The following is a 22500-nucleotide window of genomic DNA, read 5'->3' as shown; positions in this document are numbered from 1 at the left end:
CCCGCATAGGCCTACTCAAAAACAGGTGACGTGTTCGTTTCCGTAGGATAATTATAGCCGTGACGAAATATGTTTATGTTCGAACTCCTGACGTGTTTTTCAAGAAAAAAGAAAAAAGTCTCTCCGACAGTGTTTAGAGTTTGGCTTATCTGTCAAAATCACGTTTGAGATATCCGTGTTTGAGTTAGCTATTTTTTGACAGAGTTTGCCTTATCCGAATTAGAAATAGTCTTACAAAGAGGGGGGTCTGGCGGGGAATTGGTTTTGGTTTCTGATATCCGAGTTTTTTGCTTAAGCGTGTTTCGTTTAGGCGAGTGCGGCTGTACTTTACTTGACAGTTTATATAACAGTTTACATGATAATTAACGGGAACATTTACATTAGAGTTTCATGATATTTTACATGACAAGTTTACACACACACACCACCAACAACAACACCTTCCCCACGTCTGTTTTAGTGTGTGTGTGTGTGTGTGTGTGTGTGTGTGTGTGTGTGTGTGTGTGTGTGTGTGTGTGTGTGTGTGTGTGTGTGTTTTAACGCCTAAATAGACCACTGACATAAGGAAACGCTGCATGTTCAAACAAACACGGATGTGACACACAACCCCGTCAGATCAGCAGTATTGCTCTCGCCACAGTGTGTTATCTGTGTAATTATATCGGTGGTTGCCGCCAACAGGATGTCCCTCGGAACTGTGGTAATAAGATTATATTGCTATGCTGATAGAACGAAGGGGCCCGGTAGCTCAGTTGGTAGAGCACTGGACTTGTGATCGAAAGGTCGCAGGTTCGAATTCGGGCCGGGACGGACACGGGTCAACTTTATGTGCAGACCCAGGCTCCGCTTGATTGGGATTCAAAGCGGGCGACCAGGCGATCGCCCGCCACGTGACGCGGGCGATTTGATCTAAAGTACCAATCAAGCGCAATCGGACCATAAACATGGCTGCCAATTTGTTGCTGTTGGACGAGTTGTTCTTTAGTGATGATAGTGATGCGGAGTACGCCTACAATATGGAGTGTGAATGCTTGGAAGTCACACATATATATTGGAAGTCACACATAATTATGTTTGATCTCCGGTTGAAATGGTTTGCAAGATATTGACCAATTGAAGGGACTGGCTGACTGGTCAAAAGCCTCGAATCTTGTGATCTTGTCATTTGACAAGTCATCTGCATGGAATCGTCATCGATTCACATTCAACTTCACTTGAAATTACTTCAATGAATCCTATCTAAGCCCCAAAACACACTTTAAACAATCACGAGTACTTAGATTCAACCCAATAATTAAGCACAGAAGCGTGAACACGGCCTGAAGGTACAACTTTCTCTTCAGAAGTAAAAGATTCACTTACTTTCCACCCGTGGCGGCCATTTTGATCTCGCATCAGCCGATGTGTTTTGGTCGGGCGAGGCGGGCTAGCCCGCCGGCTTAAGCCGGTTGATGACCCGATTGTACTTGATTGAAAATACTTCACCCGGGCGCACCCGGGCGATCGCCCGGATTCCAATCAAGCGGAGCCCCAGAGACGGAAGCCATGTCCCACCCCGTGTCATCACAATGGCACGTAAAAGACCTTGGTCATTCTGCCATAAGTGCAGGTGGCTGAATACACCTAAACACGCAGACACCTGGGTAGCGCGACTCCGTTGCTGCTAGCTTTCCACTGGGAGGAAGCGACCCGAATTTCCCAGCGATGGGACAATAAAGTAATGAAAAATGAAAAAAAAAAAAAAAATCTGAAACATTCTGTCATCAATTGACTCTAAAAAAAAACCCACAATCTTATTTTTTCAGCATCTACAGATTGTCGCATGTCCGCAGTCACCATTCGCGCAAACTAAACATTCCGCAGCAAATGTTTCTTCAAAGGGATATTGTATGTCTGTAAAGCCCGTCTTTAATTGAGCCCGAAGTCGACTTCGCGAAGTCTTTTTACCGAAAACTCAGTACTAAAGCTTCGTGCGGCCAGCTTCGCGAAGTAGATCTATACTTCGCGCAGTCGATTTCGCCCAGTGAAGGACAGGCTTTTGACTGGTACTTTGCCCAAACATCTGCACAATGTTGTGCTGTTAGCCAAATAAATGAGTCATGCCTGTAATGCTGAACGTCTTTGAAGTCTTTGAGATATATGCCTTGTCTTTCGTAAGTGGTAAGATATCCTTTGTTTTTCAACAACATTTCGCAATAGGGGAAAGGATCGAGAGACTCTGCATGTAGAGATCCAGTTTGAACAGAACAAACGCTAGTTTTGAACAGCGTGCGTTGACTTTGGAACAGTTATTTACTCTAGTTAAAGCACTTTTCCCTAACTCAGTTGAAATGTAAGTTCTTGAAATTACGTGTTTTGTTAATTTCCAAGTCGAATACGTTGTTCCCACGTACAATATCGTGTTCAAGTCACAGTCTTTTCTGTGTTCACTATTCGGCTCACCATCTATAGTTGCTTATAAGAAATTATTTCATAAAAAATCCCTACTCTACACAGGAACCAGAATATGTTGGTTTTTAATGCTGTGAGTCCAAGTGAAGAGTTTGTTCTATGCTATGTAAAAACCTGGGCAGATCTGAAATAGGGAATAAAACTCCAGTTTCACGAAAAGGATTGTGTCTTTAATACTTGATTTCTCTCAGTGTGGACTGACGAGAGATTTCACTGACTCGCCTGCTATTTTGTGCCACGTGGGAACGCTTGTATTCACATTAAAAACGTCGAGCGCCTATGATGGGCTGACGTGCAGTGACACACTGACAGTCGACACGAATCTGATTGCGAGATATGCAGCAATGATTGCCGTTTTGTGCATTCACACATGAACGTGTATGTCCGGCTGTTGTTGCACGCTAAATGTGTCTCCATGTTGCTTGTCTGCTTCCGATCTTTGGCCTCGAAGCTTTGTAATGAAATGCGGATTTTTATGAGTGAAATGTATTTCCCTTGTTGTCATCTCAGCCGCGTATTAAAGTATCATCTTATCCTCGTCGACAAAGTAGTCTAATGCAATTTAGATACATTTACCCCGACTAGTTCGGAAGAGGACTACGTACACTACTTTTAATCAGTCCTAAACCCCAAATGATAATAATAATAATACGGGTATTTATAGGGCGCAAATCCTAAACTAGTTTTAAGCGCCTTACAATCTTAAATATAATGATCTTAATTACAGCATCAATACACAACATCAGCGCCTTAAATCAATCTTAACTATAATACTCTTAATAACAGCAACAATACACATTTAAAAACAAATGAACTGTAAATAAATGGAAACACAATCACGTACACAATACACAATTCAAATGACTCTAACGTTATCAACAACAATCTCAGATGTTCACTACACATAACAAGAAATTCCTTCGAGGTAGGAAAAACACCCCCGTTGGTCAAAGGGAAATAACCATTCTCACTGCCACCAACTGAGAAGGTTATTTCCCTTTGACCATTAATATGTCACTCTTAATCTTAATCCACCAATAACTCCCTAACCGTGTGTTTGACTGGTCCCAATTTTTGTAAGGACCGAAAAGTCAGAAGTCAGAAGTCAGAAGTCAGAAGTCAGAAGTCGGAAGTCAGAAGTCAGAAGTCAGAAGTCAGAAGTCAGAAGTCGGAAGTCAGAAGTCGGAAGTCAGAAGTTAGAAGTTAGAAGTCGGAAGTCGGAAGTCGAAAGTCAGAAGTCAGAAGTCAGAAGTCAGAATGTTTATTCGCGTAAACACAGGGTCCATTGCGAAAGGGTACGTCGAGGTAGGAAAAACACCCCCGTTGGTCAAAGGAAAATAACCATTCTCACTGCCACCAACTGAGAAGGTTATTTCCCTTTGACCATTAATATGCCACTCTTAATCTTAATCCACCAATAACTCCCTAACCGTGTGTTTGACTGGTCCCAATTTTTGTAAGGACCGTCTCAGGAATGTATAGAACCTGTTCACCAAGTTTGGTGACGATCGGTCCGCTCATTCTTGAGATCTATATGCGAACACAAACACACAAACACACAAACACACAAACAAACAAACAAACACATCGAGTGAAACCTATACACACCCCTATACCGGGGGTGAAATGATGGGACACTTTCCCACACGCACACACACACACACACACACACACACACACACACACACACACGCACACACACACACACACGCGCAAACACCCAAATAGACTTAACAATGTACAGTAATGTTGCCTCAACATGCATGTCTGTCCTCCTTGTTTCAATATCTTAAAGGCACATGTACCACAATACAGGAATCAATCTATGGAATGAAACGATGGGTTACCGTGGGGAAAATGAGTTTCTGTTATACCCTTACCGACATTCTTTAGCTAGCTCATCATGATATTTGAAGACACATTCGATCGTTGTTGTGAAACCACCTCACGTCAGTTTGACTATGATCTGGTCCGGCTCCAACATGGGATAGGACCTTCCCTCCATTTGGTCATATACAACAAAATAAACAGCCTGAATGCTCGGTGCGCAATGGGAATTGGTGTTGTAAACTAATGTCGTGAAAGCCAAAAGTGGCTTTTGAAGAAATGACTTATTTCAAACAATTCATCTCAGCACAACAAGCACGATGCCGAGCGAGATATATACATAATCATAGAGAGATAAAGAGAGAAAAAGAGAGTGAGAGACTGCTGAGAGAGAGAGAGAGAGAGAGAGAGAGAGAGAGAGAGAGAGAGAGAGAGAGAGAGAGAGAGAGAGAGAGAGAGAGAGAGAGAGAGAGAGAGAGGGCACGTACACAACAAACGAAACAAACACACCTGTCGCCATGACACTACATTTTACCTGAAGTAGTGTAGGCGATCACTGATGATCACGCTACTTAGCACTTACACACACACACGCACCCACACACACACACATATACACACACACGCACTCGCACGCACAAAACACACACACACACACACGCGCGCGCACCCACACACACACACACATATACACACACACGCACAAAACACACACACACACACACAAACACTGACGCGCGCGCGCACACTGGCACACACACACACACCGGCACACACACCGGCACACACATTGGCACACACACACACACACACTCTCTCTCTCAGTCTCTCTCTCAGTCTCTCTCAGTCTCTCTCGCACCGCGCACACACACTAGCTGACACACACACACACACACAGAACATTAGCGAGCTCAGTGCAGACTAGTTTCCTTCTGAGAATTTAGACCGTTACTGAAGTTCAAATTGTCAAACGTAAAATTTCAAAGTTTGAAATTGAAGTGGGATTTGTTTCAACCCTTCTCGAGCAACAGTTAAAACGGACGCATGTCGGATTGTTGACCTATTGAAACCCACTTGGTATTTGGGACACACACGCGCGCGCGTACGGCATCTTCCCCAAAAATGTGTGACATGAGCGGGGTTAAGCCCGCCTGACATAAGCTTACATCAGTCACTGTTTTAACTGAAACAAACTGCAATGGCTGGAACGAAAAGGAGATGAGAGGGGGGGGGGGGGGGGGGGGGGTGAATGCTGTTTTACAAGGGTAGGCCTACATGGTCGTGTCACGAGTCTCGATGTGAGCGTGGCACCTTGGACTAAATATAACCTTGACGTTCTATTCAACTTTCTGGTCGTCAGTTCGCGGAAACCAGTGTATGGTCTACATGTCTATGCCACCCAACAACTGCGCAGTTCTTTTTTCAAGGCTCCTTTTCAAACTTCGTCGAGTCAGTAATTCACGAAATCGGTTAAAACCGCTCTCAACCAGACACGATCCACTTCTTCCCCTCTCCAGTCAAAGCTTCAGTTTAGCTTCCCTTGACCCCGCCCACTGGGGGTAGAAAATGACGTGGCGTGATAGCAGTTATTTATCGGTGTATCGGACGTGTAACCAAGAGGAAAGATTGCCACATATTGAGGAAAGACCCCCTTGAGTTATAAATAGAACGTTGTAACGCGTCGCTTGTGTTTGCTTGGCTACGCCGCGGACCACGCTATTGCGGTTTGAAAACTACAGTCTGTCAGAATTCCCGTTCAAGCACAAACAAATTGAAATATTTGAATAACAAAACAGGAAATATGTGGTATATTGCGGCTAACGCTGACCTACGTATCAATACACATTTCAGTGTTATTTATTAAGAAGCATCACGTGACGACTAATTTAAGTAACTGATTCAATTTTAACACAACGTCACCTATATAAAGGAAGTGTTTGCGTGATCATTGCAGACGGCGATTTGCTGAGCAAAGCGCGCGGTGGCACGTCACAGATCTCTGCGCGCGCAGTGTTCTCGATTTCTCTACGAAGCAGACGACACTTGCAGCCGGCAAAACATTGGTGTTGTTGTTTCCAACCGCTGCAGACATGGAATTACCTGCCTTCGGCGATCGTGTGTTTCAAGCGGATTTTATTCGCAAATCAAGAAGGAGACGGGTGAGTTTGATTGATTACTGTTAATTCTTTGCAGTTCTGCAAATGCACGAAGCTGTCATATCTTCCATTGTGGAAAATCGACTTTTCTTCGTATGCACACTCAGTGACCAGATAGGCGTGCAGATCTGCACCACTCAGCTCTTCTTCACACTTGTCGCATCGCGTTGATCGGTTACGTAAAGTTGTTTAAACAGTATTTCGGTGTTTTGTTTCAGGGAAAAGTGGAATACTTGGTGAAGTGGAAAGGATATTCAGAAAGGTAAGCATGAGCTTTGATGTCAAGACTTTGCCTTTCTATTTTTCTTTGGATTGTTCAGTCGCATTTCACTCCGCTTGATTCTGATGAGATCTGTCGGTGCGCCCCGCGTGGAGACCTCGACGGTTGCATCGATTTGTTTTTGGCGTTGCTGCCGCATTCGAAGCATACGTCCTTGGCACGCTTAGTTAAAGGCAGAGTAAGCCTCCCGTAAACCATCACAGATACGGTCAGGCTTTTACACACAGTACAAACACCATTTCATTTAAACACTCACCAATTGAGAACATCCTAGGTGCCCTCCGTAAAGAGCGAACAATTTTCAAAGAATTTATTTTTGCGTGGTTTATCTTACCCCTGAGCCGTCGTGAACCCGTGTGATCCAGTTTTCCCTTTTCACAATGCAGTCGTCATAGTTAGTCATTTGAATGCGACTCGACGTGAGCTTATCTACAATAGCACGTTTTTTTTATGCACGAAACAACGGCTGTGGTTCACAAGAACTCTAGCGATGGCTTTTGACTGTTGAGAGGAACGGCGATTTGCACTGATAAACCGGCCGTCGTCTGCTACGACCCTTGCGTGACCCTGCTTCCGGGCTTTTCTTTTTTTAAACTTTCACAACTTCGAATTGTTCTGATCTTGTCTTGATGAAAAACGAATTCTTTTATGATTAAAGAATGTTTGTGTAACAAGCTGTCAATTTATTATTCAGATTTTAAAAGTTAGGTCTAGCGCAAAAACGAGGCGCCGTTGTTGTTAACGGAACAAGTCTACGAAAATAAATTCTTTGAAAATGTCTCACGCTCGACAGAAAGCAGCCAGGATGTTCCCGTTCGGTGAGCGTTCAAATGGAAGTATGCTTGTACTGTATTTAGACGCTCGGGGAGCTCTGTGATGGTTTACGGGAGGCTTACTGTGCCTTTAACTGTTGAATTTGAAAACTTGGAAAAACAAAGTACAAATACTGTGTACTTCTAACTTAGTGTTTTTCAAAGTAAGGTCGATTGCAAATTGATGTTTTTTAACACTTAAGTCCCTGCTATATTTTGTTCTTAAATCAAAATGAATTCAGTTCATTTATTGAAATTTTGATATTTAATTTTCTTGTGTATTTTATACTTATATCAGCGTTTTCATGAAGTTGCTTGTTATGTCAGACAAGATACATATATCAATGTTGAGGCAATGAAACAATATCAAAGTCAAATGTGTAGTGACTTGTTTAGAAAGTGAAACTCTTCACTTCAGGTGGACAGCTCTGATGTTCAATAGGCTATAGCACTTTCAGCGGCAGGCAGACAGATGCACGCACTCACACGAACGCACGAATAGACTGACATGCACACACATACAGACATGCACAAATCGACAGGCACATCTCGCACATGCATTTTTTATTAGTAAAATATGTTTTATGCACACATACATTTATTTGTTTCAGTCAGAGCACATGGGAACCGAAAGAAAATATTTTGGATCCCTTGCTGATTGCTGAATTCCAGTCAAGGTGAGAAACTAAGACCCCCTCTCTCTCTCTCTCTCTCTCTCTCTCTCTCTCTCTCTCTCTCGCACACACACACACACACACACACATACACACACCGAGCGAGCCACGCTCCCCAGCTCGCTCGCTCGCTCTGACCGTCATGCAATGCAAGCTGCTTGTTTACAACATTGCGCGTGCTGACATCACTATTTTTAGCCCCGCGATACGGTTTTCTCGGTGGCTCAGGGGTATCCGCTCTACGACACTGGCAGGATAGTGTCGGCAACGCGGCCGTGGGCCGAACACCTACTGAACGTATAATGCATGCTGTTTTAGCTTTGGTGTAATGTAATGCAACAGCGTTGCATCAGATAGACACCGATGCTGACTTAGTAACGAAGTGAGTCCATTATTTTGTAATTTTAACTCCCTTTGATGTAATGTATTGCAACCAGACGGAATCTGTTCATGATTTGGCCGGGGTGGGTGGTACATTGATTTGAAGGAGGGAGGTGGTGGTGGAATTTGTGTGTGTGTGTTTGTGTGTGTTTGTGTGTGTCACTGTGTGTGGTTTAAAACATATTTAGATAACAGACTTAATCAAGTTATTTGATAATTCTATTCGTTTTAGTGCTTGGTTATAGCTCTTCGATCTATAGTTTACGGATAGGAATCGATCCAACGAACAATTTTCGATACACTAAACTAGTTAAGCAAGTCTCAGTTTTGTTGCTAGTTTCCACTGGTTATGTAATGAGAGTTGTTCCTTGAGAGGTTGTTTCATAATCTGATGAGTCATGCAGCGATCTAAACTTGCTGATTGTTTGATTTAAGGAAGTACAGAAGAGAGAGAGAGAGAGAGAGAGAGAGAGAGAGAGAGAGAGAGAGAGAGAGAGAGAGAGAGAGAGAGAGAGAGAGAACTCGAACTTGAAAACACTTGTTTTACTGAGGGATGATAGCATTTAGGTCCATATGGCCCTTTCTTACAGCTAGTCCCTAGAGAGAGAGAGAGAGAGAGAGAGAGAGAGAGAGAGAGAGAGAGAGAGAGAGAGAGAGAGAGAGAGAGAGAGAGAGAGAACACGACATGAAATTAGAGAGAGGGGGGTACGTAAACAGAAGTGCAAGGGAGGGCACACAAAACGAGGTGCACTAGTGTTTGCGTGGGCGTGAGTAGGTTGAAGATCGGGCGGAAAATGCCGAGTGTAGATAGCGTTTGCTTACAGGCGGCAACACTACGCTCGCCGGCATGCCGCACGCCTCTCGTTTTTCTCTCTCCTTGGGAAAGACGGGGGTGTATTTTTAGCAACAGTTCACTGAGTGTTTGAGCCACAGAACAAAACTCCTTTGTCCAATCATAGCGGAAACCCCTTTTTTTGGGGGGAGGGGGGGGGGGGGCTTGGTCAGATGGCGCGTGCGGTTAGTGGACAACAGTCACAACACGGCAGATGGTGCGTGTTTACCCTGGCTACCCGCCAGATACCCCTCGCGGCCTCTGCTGAAACCACGTGTCCGTTCACAGGCACGTGACTCGTTATTCCCCGCGGAAAACTACCTGCGTATGGCTAGATCGTTTTGAACTGACTATTTTTCCCTCTCCCATCGTTGGCTTTTTAGAACCAATGGCGAGAAAAGAGAGATTAAAGGCACATCCCTTCCCGTGTAATCGATTCCGCCCCTCGCCATACTCAGATCATCTCCGAAGATGTTAGCCCGGGCGCGATGAATGTCACCATTCAGAACATCTGGCTGAACCCTTCGGCTTCGAAGTCAGTGTCATTCTCTTTACACTGCTCTTTACTGCTCCCGCGGCGAGTTGTGCGTCAGGTGCCCAGACACACTTCGAAATTCGCGTGCCTGTGTCGGAAAGTTACTTGATCGCGGTTGTTTGTTTCAACAAGAATGATGCCGGTGATTACCTGTCGGTACTTTTGGATGGATGTGTGGGTGGGGTATGGGGTAGACTAGTAGAGAGTTGAAAAGCATGTGCTTACTCACACTTTCAAGTTTCTCAGTCACGCGCGATGTTATGTCGTGTCGTGACTCAGTACTGCCATTTCGCCAGTCCGAACTATCATGATCAGTTGCACAATCCGCCTTCCATCGATCAGTCCCGATACTATGATAGTTAACGGCAGTGTTCCGTATGGGGCATGCGTTTTGGTTAGTTGCTAGTTTCCACTCAGTGGTTATGTAATGAGAGTTGTTCCTTGAGAGGTTGTTTCATAATCTGATGAGTCATGCAGCGATCTAAACTTGCTGATTAGAAATCAAATCACGTCAATGCCGTTACTGCGTCGTCGTCTCTCGAAGTCACAGTTATTGACGGGCCAGAGACTGAGAGGGAGAGAAAGACAGACTCGAGATGGGATGGATATATATAGGGGGGTTTGATTGGGGGATAACGGGGATTGAAGTACAAAACGTTTCGCGGAACGGAAGAGAGAGAGGGAGAGATTATGAGTGGTGTCCGCCGTGTGTGTGTGAGAGAGAGAGAGAGAGAGAGAGAGAGAGAGAGGGGGAGGGGGGTGTGTGTGTGTGTGTGTGTGTACAACGCTTGAAAGAGAGAGAGAGAGAGAGAGAGAGAGAGAGAGAGAGAGAGAGAGAGAGAGAGAGAGAGAGAGAGAGAGAGAGAGAGAGACTAACGGGGCCCCATGGGGAGATGCTCAAAGATAAACTTGTACGGTCTGCCTGGAACACGTCAGCGCGTTACTGACGTTTCATCTATTTTTAGGACCATGGTCTACGAGTGATAAAACTGCACTGCTTAGTAAACTGTAATAGTAGACTCCAGTGATTTCAGCCATATTTCCAGTATCGATTGATGAGTAACGAGAAGAACGGTGCGCACGAGTTCTGTGAAACGAGTGCCGGCACACAGTCATCGGGGGGAGGGGGGGGGGGGGGGGGGGGGGCTCTGGGTCATATTCCTCACGTGCCCCAGACACTGACTGTCGGTTAGAACTGTGACTAAGCCTGTCAAAATTGTTCATTGAACTTGCTTGTTTGTCTGTAATTTCATTCCGGCCCCGCCGCTACCGGCCGTAAAATATGACTATTGCATGTAGTTAATTGTTGGGTTTTGATCGAAGTGCCAGGGTTGTGTCTATTGGTTTATATCAGTCTGAAAGCGAAAGCCGGTGCGTGGAACTATTTCATTGTTTATGCCTATTGGAATACTAATCTAAATGGGGAACACTGTGTTGTGTGGCTGTTCGTGCGAAATAATACTGATGTTGATAAAAACAAAACAAAAAAACACACACCTATGTTGCCGTCAAGTTGGTCAAATGGATAATCTATTGATGAAGTATTCTCAGGAATGAGTAGATCTGACAGTAACACTCAATGAATACATAGCTCGTTGTTTTTCTTGAAATTCCTATGTATCGATTAATGCGAGAAGACGTAACGGATGGACTGCATGCTGTCTGTCAGGCACGTACATCTGACAAATAGTATTTCATATCAGTTGCTCCACCGGATATAACTTGGTAGAAAACAAACCGTATGCAATGTTTCTTGTCGCTTATGTTCGTGCGGACGTAAGGGGGGGGGGGGGGGGGGGGGGGGGGGGGGTGTGTTAGGGGGGATGAGGATGTAAGGGGGATGATTGGGCCAGGCCTGGGGGTTGCGTATTTCCCGCAAGACATTCAGTGTTATCTCCTTGTTGTATTCTTTATCGAACAGACCGAAGTAATGCTACGATTGCTCTAATTAGTCTGTTCTGTTACACTGTTCATTCTTGTGCTTTCGAATAGTCCAATTAGCGGCTCCGCTCGAGGAATGTTATCCAAATGAGCTGAGTCATTGATGTTGAACCAGTGTTCCGTCGATCTGTCTGAAATAAAATCGAATAAGTTGAGCCAATCAGACGGATAATTTTCATGTATAAGTGTATCGTAAACATAGATCAGGGGTATTTTTAGTTTCTCAGGGGAATTTTAGTTTTTGTTTCGTTCACATTGTTCACAGCTTATCGTCAGCGATCACGAGCCTGATTCATTTGCTTCCTACTGTTGCGTGGCACCGTAAAAAGCTTAGCTCACTGAGAGCAAAGCAAACGGAATTACGGGGTTGAAAGCGGCTATCATGGAAAATCCCCCAATCGTGGAATAATTTTTCTCCAGTGCATTGGCAGGCCGTCTCATCAGCCGAGCGGGTTTTAGGCGAATGTTTTTCTTTTTCTTTTTGTGGTTTTGGACAAGATGTCACACTGATCTTTTCTCAATGTCACATCGATCCAACTGTGCCCTCAAAGTCAAGTTCACAGCGACCCGAGATGCGATCAATTATTGAGGCGAGTAGGATAACTTGCGGTGTGTCTTATCTTGCTTCCTGCACGTGCGGTACGGCAGCTTGAGGGGACAAAGCGTTGGCGTATATTCAGCTGCATGTTTCGTTGCCAAAACTTGACGGGCACATTTGAACTGACGATGCACTGACGATTTAAACACCACTTGTTTGCTCTCTCTCTCTCTCTCTCTCTCTCTCTCTCTCTCTCTCTCTCTTTCTCGAGTCTCTTATTCTCTTCTCCCCGGATGGGACCCCCCCCCCCCCCCCCCCTATCTCTCTCGTATGGAAGTAATAGTGGACGGTCTTGAGGTGTTTGGGAGGCGAGTCGTCCAGTCTCTGTGACTGTCTCTGGCCGTTGGAGAAGCCGCGGCAGAACATGTACAAGCAGTTGATGATGCTTTGCTGTTAATTAACCGAATTCTCTCTCTCTCTCTCTCTCTCTCTCTCTCTCTCTCTCTCTCTCTCTCTCTCTCTCTCTCTCTCTCTCTCTCTCTCTCTCTCTCTTCTCCTACCCCCTCCCCCCTTCTCCCCCCTCCCGTGTCAGTTTGACAGAGGCTGAGTGTTTTGCGGTAGATGATGTGTGTGTTTGCAGAAGATGTTGCGTGGAATGTGACCGCGATACCTGGGCAAGCAGAGGCTAGTTCAGGCCGCGATGTGCACCCAATGCGCTCCCTGCAAACACCGCAACCGTCCGACAAACATTCCCACACCACCGCTACATCCCCTGTGACGTAAAACTTAACAGCGAGAGAGAGAGAGAGAGAGAGAGAGAGAGAGAGAGAGAGAGAGAGAGAGAGAGAGAGAGAGAGAGAACGAAATAAAGATTGTTGTCTCGAGGTGTAGGTTGTTTGCTTGGCCAATTTTGTGTTGGCCGCCTGGTCCACTGATGCAAGGGGTTTATGCAGTGCCCTCACAACTCTTTCTCGGTGGCGAGTTTCTTTTCCCTTTCTGTAAAATGTTGTGTTTTTTCGTTGTTGAAAGACAAAACAGCAAGTTCAGTGCATTTTAGACACCAGGTACTTCAGCATTCGTTTTTGTGTCGGCATTCCGTTGCGTGACTCGTTTGCTTCACAAGGCTTTGTATGTCAGCGTGTATTTATATATGTTCGAGATATGGAACACTGTCTCGAGAGAGAGACAAAGAAGTCGAACCACAAAACGCAGTTTGGAAGTATCTGTCGTATATTTTTTTACAACCTGAAATTGTATTGGCTGGCATGAAGTCGTCAGTTAATATTTCTTTCTTTATGGGACGATTTAGAACAGTCGAACGTGCCCAGGCGACCACCTCTCAACAACGGTCACCTGCCCAAAACGACCGCCCCAGAAGATCCCTTATTAGTTTGCTTCTATATCATTGATCTTTCCATAGCGACCCCCTGTATAAAACGACCTCTTTCGGTCGGTATCTTGGGTGGTCGTTATAAGCAGGTTCGACTGTATACACAAAACCGCTGATGGTGTAAAACACGATTAGAACGAGACCTTGAGAGAATCTCTAGCTGACAGTGACAAAGCTAAGCGTAAGATTTCGTCATAGCTAAGCACGGGTTCCTACATTGCATCAGAAACAACTTGATTTATGGCGAATCCTGTGTGACTGGATTCGTGAATCATGACGTTCAAGGGGACCCAGTCTGAATTTGTTTTCGAGAAACTCTGATAAAATAAGAACATGGTTCCGAGCATTTTACATCTGACGAGCCCCCCTCCCCCCTCCCTCTCTCTCTCTCTCTCTCTCTCTCTCTCTCTCTCTCTCTCTCTCTCTCTCTCTCTCTCTCTCTCTCTCAGACCCACTTCCCCTGCCCGCGCCCCCTCCCCCCTGCCCCTGTGTTCAGAGTTTGGAAATTCTGGACACGTCAGCGGCTTATGACTAAACCCTGGTATTGATTGCTCTTCTTGTTTCTCTGCATCTCAGGAGGGCGGATCTGCAGTGGCAGAAGCGGCAGCGGCTCATCAGGAAAAGACGTCTCCAGGTAGGTGCACAATGAGCCTCTCAGTGTGTGTGTGTGTGTGTGTGTGTGTGTGTGTGTGTGTGTGTGTGTGTGTGTGTGTGTGTGTGTGTGTGTGTGTGTGTGTGTGTGCATTCATTATCGATCTTTGGGAATGTATGTGTGTGTGTGTGTGTGTGTGTGTGTGTGTGTGTGTGTGCATTCATTATCGATCTTTGGGAATGTATGTGTGTGTGTGTGTGTGTGTGTGTGCGTGTGTGGTGGTGTGTGTGAATTCATTATCGATCTCTGGGAATGTGTGTGTGTGTGTACGTGTGTATGTGTGTGTGTGTGTGTGTGTGTGTGTGTGTGTGTGTGTGTGTGTGTGTGTGTGTGTGTGTGTGTGTGTGTACGTGTGTATGTGTGTGTGTGTGTGTGTGTGTGTGTGTGAATTCATTGTCGATCTATGGGAATGAGTACTTCACAAAGACAAAACCACTTTAGACCAGTGTTCTGTTCTTGGCCTAAACACTTTGCATGATTCATTTGAAATGTGAGATGTTAGTAGTTCCAAGCTTGCCAATCCTTCCTAAAGTAATTGTTTTCAGACACTAGATACCGAGAGTAATTTTAACGCCAGCGCCATCCTTCGATGCGACGAGGTGCCTAAAGGCGTTTTGACGTCTCTGCGTGTACATGAACATAGACTAGAAAAATACCTTAAGGCTTGGAAAACACGAACACACCTATGCAGAGAATTGATAGCAAACATCAACGAAAAATAAGATAAAACGTAGCGCTGTATGGCAGCTCGCCATTCCAAGGGAGGAAGACTGACCACTATAGTTAGAAATGTCCCGGGTACCTTGTCTGACCGAAGCTATTTCATTTAGGCCACACAAAAAAATGTCTGTTTAGGGTAACATGACCAAAAAAAGTAGGGTCGGTAGGTAGGTAGGGTTTTTTTGTTTGTTTTGTTTTTGTGTTTGTGTGTGTAAATTCACTTCTTATATTTAATGAATACATGTTTCAAAACTAACGTATAAATAAAACAGAGAGAAAGGGAGAGAAAGAAACGCCAAATGTCTCTTTTTAGCATTTTTACCTCTTTTTTTTTTTTTGAAATCAAAAAAAAGTTTTTGGGTCGGCGCCAAATCGATAGGGTCGGTCGGGTTACCCTAAACAGACAATTTTTTTTTGTGTGCCTTATCACAGAGAGAACTAGAAGAACGCGAACTGGACGGGGGAACCCACTCCAGCGCCTCTTCAAGTGACACCGAAGACTACAACGACAACCACAACAGCCGCCGCCCTAGCCAGGCGAGCTCCACCAGCAGCACAACGACCATCAGAGACACAGACCACGACTGCGGCAGCACCAAACGGTCGGCGTGGGCGTTCAGTGCCGGTGGTTTCAGGCGAGATCTGTCTGTGGCGTCTGACTGCAGCGACGTCAGTGCCCTGCAAGGCGAAGGTGTGTGTGTGTGTGTGTGTGTGTGTGTGTGTATGTGTGTGTGTGCGTGTGTGTGATTTTGAAAGTGAGAGAGAGAGCGCTGTGGTGCGTGTGTGTGTGTATGTGTGTGTGTGAGAGAGAGAAAGAGAGAGAGAGAGAGAGAGAGAGAGAGGTGGTGCGTGTGTGTGAGAGAGTGGGGGGGGGGGGGTATATATGCTTATGTGTGTGCGTGCGTACTTGTATGTCTGTTTGTATGTGAGGGTTGTGGGATTTGCGATGTGGTTAAAACACCTTTAATCCACACAACTCAATATTAACCGCATAATTCAATATCAGCTCACCACACAACAACTCTCATCCTTTTTTCCAGACAACCGTGCCTTTAACAACCTCAACAAGAAGCTTTCACCGACGCGTACCTCGGTGGACTCTGACGAGGTGTTCGTGCGTGACGGCAGCGGACCCCAAAACCTCCCCCTCCACCAGTACCCCCAGCGGCGGACCAGTGTTCAGAAGTCCACGTCATCAGAAAAGTCCACTACAGCCTATTCCATCGTCAAGAAGTGGAAGAGAGATTACTTCTCCAGCTGCAAGACGGGCTACCAGGAGGACGTTGAATACACCCCCATCGCCTCCCCCATCTCCCCCCCTTCGCCCAACTTCCACGACAACAGCTACAACAACTACATGAGTTTGACCAACGAAGAATCCACCGAGGTACGTGTTTTAAGTAACACCGTTTAAAAAGTATGTGTGTTTCGTAGCACTAAGGCAATCTTTTTTTGTTTTCCATCTGAGGGATTATTCTAACTCCTGGACCGTCGACCGTCCAAAAGTTTCCACATGTAAGAGGTCTCGCTGGCAGATCAATGTTTTGGACCTTTATGTTTGTATAATGTTGTATTGGACCAATATATATTTTCATATTTGTGTGTGTTGGTTTTCTGTAATTCGTCTCGTTAGTTTTAAATGGTTGTGTTTGAAACGACAGTGGTGTGTACAAACCGTGGCTGTGTTTCGGCGGAGAACCTGTGTTGTTGAAATTATTTGGCGAAAGAGGTTTTCTGTCGTATAGTCAAACGAATTTTATTCCAAACCCGCCTCCGTCTAAGCCATACATTGGCCGAATGACGGACTGTGTGGGAGTAGTAATTCGTTGTCTCAGACCTGGGAACCCATACGATTTCGCCGTTTTGTATACGCTTGATTGTCTAAATTACGATCAAATGTCAATGTCTGGTCGGTCTCTCGTTCTTCCGAGCATGACTGTCTGTATGTATGCTGGTGTATGGTGTGTAGCTGCTTGTATTCACAAAAATCTCTCCTGTTTTGCAGCCTAGCACAGCAGAACAAATGGACAACCTGTCTTTGCTGGTAGCAGCAGCCAGCACGCTGGAGAATCACACCGGCGACAGTGCCTCACACACGCCAGCGCGAAGCGGGGACCACTACAATAACAACAACAGTAGCAACAGCGGCGACCAATACAACGACCACAGCAGCACAACGACCAGCATGGACACCTCCGCTTTCCACTGGCCTATGGATCTGGACGATGACGCCAGCGACAGGTTCTCGGAGGGGAGGGAGTGGACCCACAAGAAGTACCGGCCCTTCCACCATTCCAAGCCCCGCACGCGCTTATGGTACCCGCCCCACGACAAGCCCCCTGTCAAGGTCACGGTCACAGACGTCACGTGCAACCGTTTGCGAGTCACCTTCGTGGAGAGCCCCACTGACCAAGGCTTCTTCAATGCCAGCATGGACACGTAGTCACCTCTGCGGTTTTCTTTTGGCGTCACTCGACGGTTTGAGAACGGTTTAAGAACATGGACTCAAGAGTCACCTTAGTGGCTAACGTGTGCTTCATTTGACGGTTTGTGAACTGGTTCAGAAAATGGACACATAGACACGTCTTTGACTATGCCTTGAGTCGCTCGACGCTTGGTGGACACATAGTCAGTCACCTATGTTGCTTGTTTCACTCAACGGTTTCGGAGCATGGAAATGGTCACATCTGCGGCGTTTCTGTGTTCACTCGACGGTTTGTGGACACATGGTCACCCTTGTGGCTTTGCCCTGTGTCACTCGACGAATTGTGGACACATAGTCACCTTTGTGGCTTTGCCCTGTGGGTCACTCGACGATTTGTGGACACATAGTCACCCTTGTGGCTTTGCCTGTGTCACTCGACTGTTTGTTGACGGCGTCAGTGACTCGGAACTGCCCCCAACCAAATCTGGACTTGGAGAACGTCTCGAGAGCTTGGAGAAGATTGTAGGGACTGCCGGATTGTGGATACAGCGCTGTGCGGAAGTGTTCAAAGCATGGAAGCACTCATTGGACTTGCAAGTGATCAAATCATGTTCACGTTTGATGGACTCTCTGCTAAACATACACTCGTTGGAGTTTTACAAAATCAAACCTCGCCCCCAGAAACTGTCGGTTGTTAAAGTTCAAGGAATGGCATTAAAGCTGAAAGGCTGGTTGAAGTTTCACGGAATGGATTTGTTATCATGTAAGGAGCTTACGGGGAATATTCAGGAATGACAGATTTTGTGGACACTTGCTGAAGTTTGAATTTGAGTCTTTTTTACTCAAAGGAAGTTTGGTGTAGATTGACGGAATGGCAGTCAAAATAAGAATGATTGATTGTTAAAAAGTTTCATACGGGAGCCCTCGAATCTAAAAATAGTTAACGCTTTCAGAAATGTTGTTGAAGATTGTTTAGAACGGCATCAGAGTCAGACACTTATGACACTCTTCACCGTTTCTTTTGTTGTTCTTTGTTGGTGTTTCGTTTAGGTATACACAGCCCTTACATTTCATAATGTTTTGCCTAAGTTTGATGTTTATAAATCAGATGTTTACAATTGATACACACTTTTTTTGTATTACTGCATCCTTTTGTTTGCACGGAAATGTCTCTGAAAGCGGGAAGGCTGTATCTGTCCATCGTTAGCCGTGAAAGCACAACTGATGTGTGTTATCCCTGTTACGTGATAAATACATATGAATTGATTCACTAAAGGTCGTTAAGCAATTTTGCCGATACACTGAGCGTACTCATTACGTGTTTAAGGTTCTTCTGTGGATGTACACAGTGTTTGGTGACCACTCAACATTGGTTGGACTCACTCAATTGCTTTCACATCACTGCTTAATTATTTAGACTTTATTGGGAAGTTAGGACCCTGGTGATTTATCATTCGGGGTTTATATCTTTACATTTTAACGCGGGACGGTGTGTTTCATGTACTAGAACTCTTAAATGTTTTTGAAAATCACAGGACATATATATGTCACGGACGTAACCAGACTGTCAGGTTCGTAAGAATTATACATTGTTATTCCTCCTCAGCCATTTGTCAGGCTACAAAGTTGTACGAGATGAAGCAACGCCGCTACATCCCACGAGAAGGCTCACACATTCTGATTGTTTGAGTAGGTTTAGGTTATCAAAATACGCCAACGCTGAGGTGTGCACTCAGTAACGCCGAGTACTTTTCCGGAGGTGTACATCAGCTATTCGTAAAGAAAAGAAAAAGGGTTCAGAAGCTGTTTACTTGAGTGAGTTCGGTGTCTTTACAATAACTAAGCGGAGATATATTATTATGTATACGCCAACGCCGAGAAGCTTCGCGGAGGTGTAGGACAACGCAGAGCAAAGCTTCCAACCGATCAATAGACCTTCTGTCCCGTGAGAATCAGACACCAAAGAAGTAGTTTATCTCACCGTCATGATGTCTATATGGCTGTACTGCTTAGAGAGTTTCTACGCAACTCGATCACCGCTCTTCAGGGGTATATTTTCAGAGTTGATATGCATTAACTGGACAGTTCCGAGACTGAACTTTGTTCTTTAACACGTGGAACACGAAGTTCGTTTTGGAATGTCCTGTGCAAGCATGGATGGTGAGGCTTATTACCGTTGTTGACGTCGGTTCAACTTTCTCGCGTGTTTACCAGTTAACTAATAAAAAGATAGCATTACAATTTACACCTGGAAAGTATAGTTGGCGTTTGATGGATACCATGTCTGGACATTTCTTGAACTCAGAACTAGTTTTGTGACATGAAAATGTTGCTGTGTAATCCAGACTTTGTAAATAGCATGACTAAAACTAAACGCATTTGGGCTATATCCCGAAGTATCCTCGTGAAAGTGACATCAGACACTGACAGACTAGTGCACATTTTGAGATTTGTTCAGTGTGACTACAAACCTCACAGGGCCTACTTGCTTATTCAGGAGATTGCTAGCAAAATATAATGTTGAACTTTTGAATCAAACACAGACGATGAACCATTTATTTCCTCTCTTTGTGACTACGGGTGCAGCGTCTATTTTTGCGGAAGATCACCAACTTCTCATCGAGTTAAAGTTGCGTTCCTTCCCGTGTAAACCATCGTGTAAATCAGCGTAGATCTGTTCTGGATTTTACCTGGCATCTGTCCATTTGGGCAAAGCAAAAATCTCCAGACAATTTGGGAGGTTTTTTTTGTTTATTGTTTTTTTTATCTCCAATTAATGTTGTATCTGACACCCTTGTCATATTACGAAATTAATTGAGCATTATATCCCAACATTTCAAATAGAGCCAGCCATGCAGGCTGATGATTTTGAGTGTGTGTCCAAATGGGTGGATGCTCTTAACTCATGGGACAGTCTGAACAGATCTGCGGTTGAGTACATGATCGTGCACACAGGAATGAACGTATCTTTAACATTACTTTGTATTTGTGGATATATCAACACTAGGCCTACCGGTACCCCCCGCGGGTTAGGGGGAAGAATTTACCCGATGCTCCCCAGCATGTTGTAAGAGGCGACTAACGGATTCTGTTTCTACTTTTACCCTTGTTAAGTGTTTCTTGTATAGAATATAGTCAATTTTTGTAAAGATTTTAGTCAAGCAGTATGTAAGAAATGTTAAGTCCTTTGTACTGGAAACTTGCATTCTCCCAGTCCCAGTAAGGTAATAATATATGTACTACGTTGCAAGCCTCTGATTAGTGCTTTTGTGAACAAGAAACAATTGAGTCTATTGACAAGTGGCTCTATCCCATCTCCCCCCTTTACCCGGCCGTCGCGATATAACCTTCGTGGTTGAAAACGACGTTAAACACCAAATAAAGAAAGAAAAGTACTACCACGAGGTGACAGTTTTTGTTTTGAACTTCGGGAATCACACGTAAGCACAATATTCGCTGGACCTTGTGGGTAACTTATGTTCTATGATGTGTCTCTGTTTCCTCTTAATTCATTTTGATTTTGACTTGTATCACCTTTTCCAGGATTTAGTTGTGGTGAACCTAAAAGTTGTGAGACTTGCCGTAGGTATCGATCGTTCACTTTTAGCTTGTGTGTTTTTTAAGAAAAGAAGAAGCATTTAAAAACTTTAAACTTGCAGGTCTAGTTGGGACTACGGTTTTTTTTCTGTCATTTATTGATTGCGTGTTTAGTCATTTGCATAATATGATTTTACATAACTTACGCACATTTTTTTAAATTTATTTTGTTAGTTTTTGTGCATGTCCTGTTCCTTTTCTGCTTCGTTCACATGTTCTTTTCGTTTAGCAATGAGTTAGTGAATTTCAAACGTTACACCTAAAGCCTTTTATACTTAACTTTATTTCACTTTATTTCGCCAGTTTGAAGAATTTTTGTTGAATTGTTAAGATATATTTCGCCATTTAACATTTAAGCGGATGAACATGCACTTGTAAGTTATGTTTTCACTGGTACGGTTGTAAAAGAAGCATTTTTGTCAAAACATTTGAATATGATCTTGTCCTTATTTCATGTATAGTAGCACTATTTGAATGTTGACTTGGTTTTACAAATAAGAGGGACCAGATTAGTTTTGCAGTTTCCTAAACGCTGCAGTTCTTGTATTAAAGGAAAGTGAAATACGTGTTAAGAGAATTTGTTTTCAGACGCACGGTCAGTGTTTGAGAAGAAAACCAGCATAGTATATATGTATACTTTACATACTTTACATACTGTAAACGCAGTGTGGACGATCGATTTACTGTTGTTGCGCACGCAGTTTTGAAAATTTTGAACCCAAATTGTTACAAGTTGACGACACCTTGCTGGGTAGGCTGGCGTTTTCGAATTATTATTATTTTCTCCTTTATTTCTTCTATGCACCGATTTTTTTCTGGTTTCACAGACGACAACAGAAACGCGTCAACTGAGCTTGATGAACACGATCTATCGAACTTAAAATCTCCCCGCGTTGTCTGTAGTGCTAACTTCGTTTTGCTAATTAAGCAGGACATCTGGTTGCTTCAAGGAACTCCTCGGGTCTGGGAATCAGAAGGGAAATAACCGCTGTATGTCATGCTTTTTGTTTTATTCCGTAAGGTACTGATCAAAAACAAAACAAAAACACACACAAAAACTAAAACTACCCCCCCAAAATAAAAAAAATTATAAAAGAAACAAAAATACTATATATATGATTGCACTTTTGTTGGTCGTTTGGTATTGAAGATATGGGAGACGTTTACTGTGCGAAAGTGAAATTACGATCCTAAAAAATGAATACAATAAGGTTCATTCGAAATGTTTTTCGTACAGACGTATGCCTTGTTAACCGTCGCATGGCATTATGACCATTCTTTTTTTTCAG

The 22500-nt window shown here is 44.3% G+C and overlaps 1 protein-coding gene and 1 long non-coding RNA gene across 2 annotated transcripts in view; one reads left to right on the top strand and one right to left on the bottom strand.

Annotated features, from left to right (window-relative positions):
• The window catches only part of LOC138958108 (uncharacterized), a 353780-nt gene that overhangs the window by 151922 nt on the left and 179358 nt on the right, over positions 1–22500 (bottom strand). The gene's annotated exons all lie outside the window — the stretch shown is intronic.
• The window catches only part of LOC138958101 (chromobox protein homolog 8-like), a 16782-nt gene continuing 508 nt past the window's right edge, over positions 6227–22500 (top strand). The window contains exons 1-7 of the mRNA XM_070329164.1: positions 6227–6437; positions 6653–6696; positions 8138–8203; positions 14394–14451; positions 15622–15880; positions 16230–16576; positions 17195–22500. The exon at positions 17195–22500 is cut by the window's right edge and continues 508 nt beyond it. Of these exons, the coding sequence (XP_070185265.1) occupies positions 6369–6437; positions 6653–6696; positions 8138–8203; positions 14394–14451; positions 15622–15880; positions 16230–16576; positions 17195–17632 (1281 nt within the window). The 5' untranslated portion in view covers positions 6227–6368 and the 3' untranslated portion in view covers positions 17633–22500. The remainder of the gene's footprint in view (positions 6438–6652; positions 6697–8137; positions 8204–14393; positions 14452–15621; positions 15881–16229; positions 16577–17194) is intronic.

Source organism: Littorina saxatilis, linkage group LG2 (genome assembly GCF_037325665.1).
Source record: "Littorina saxatilis isolate snail1 linkage group LG2, US_GU_Lsax_2.0, whole genome shotgun sequence".
Lineage (NCBI taxonomy): Eukaryota > Metazoa > Mollusca > Gastropoda > Littorinimorpha > Littorinidae > Littorina > Littorina saxatilis.
The sequence above is the reverse complement of the archived record's forward strand: the minus strand, read 5'-3'. Positions and strand labels throughout refer to the sequence as shown.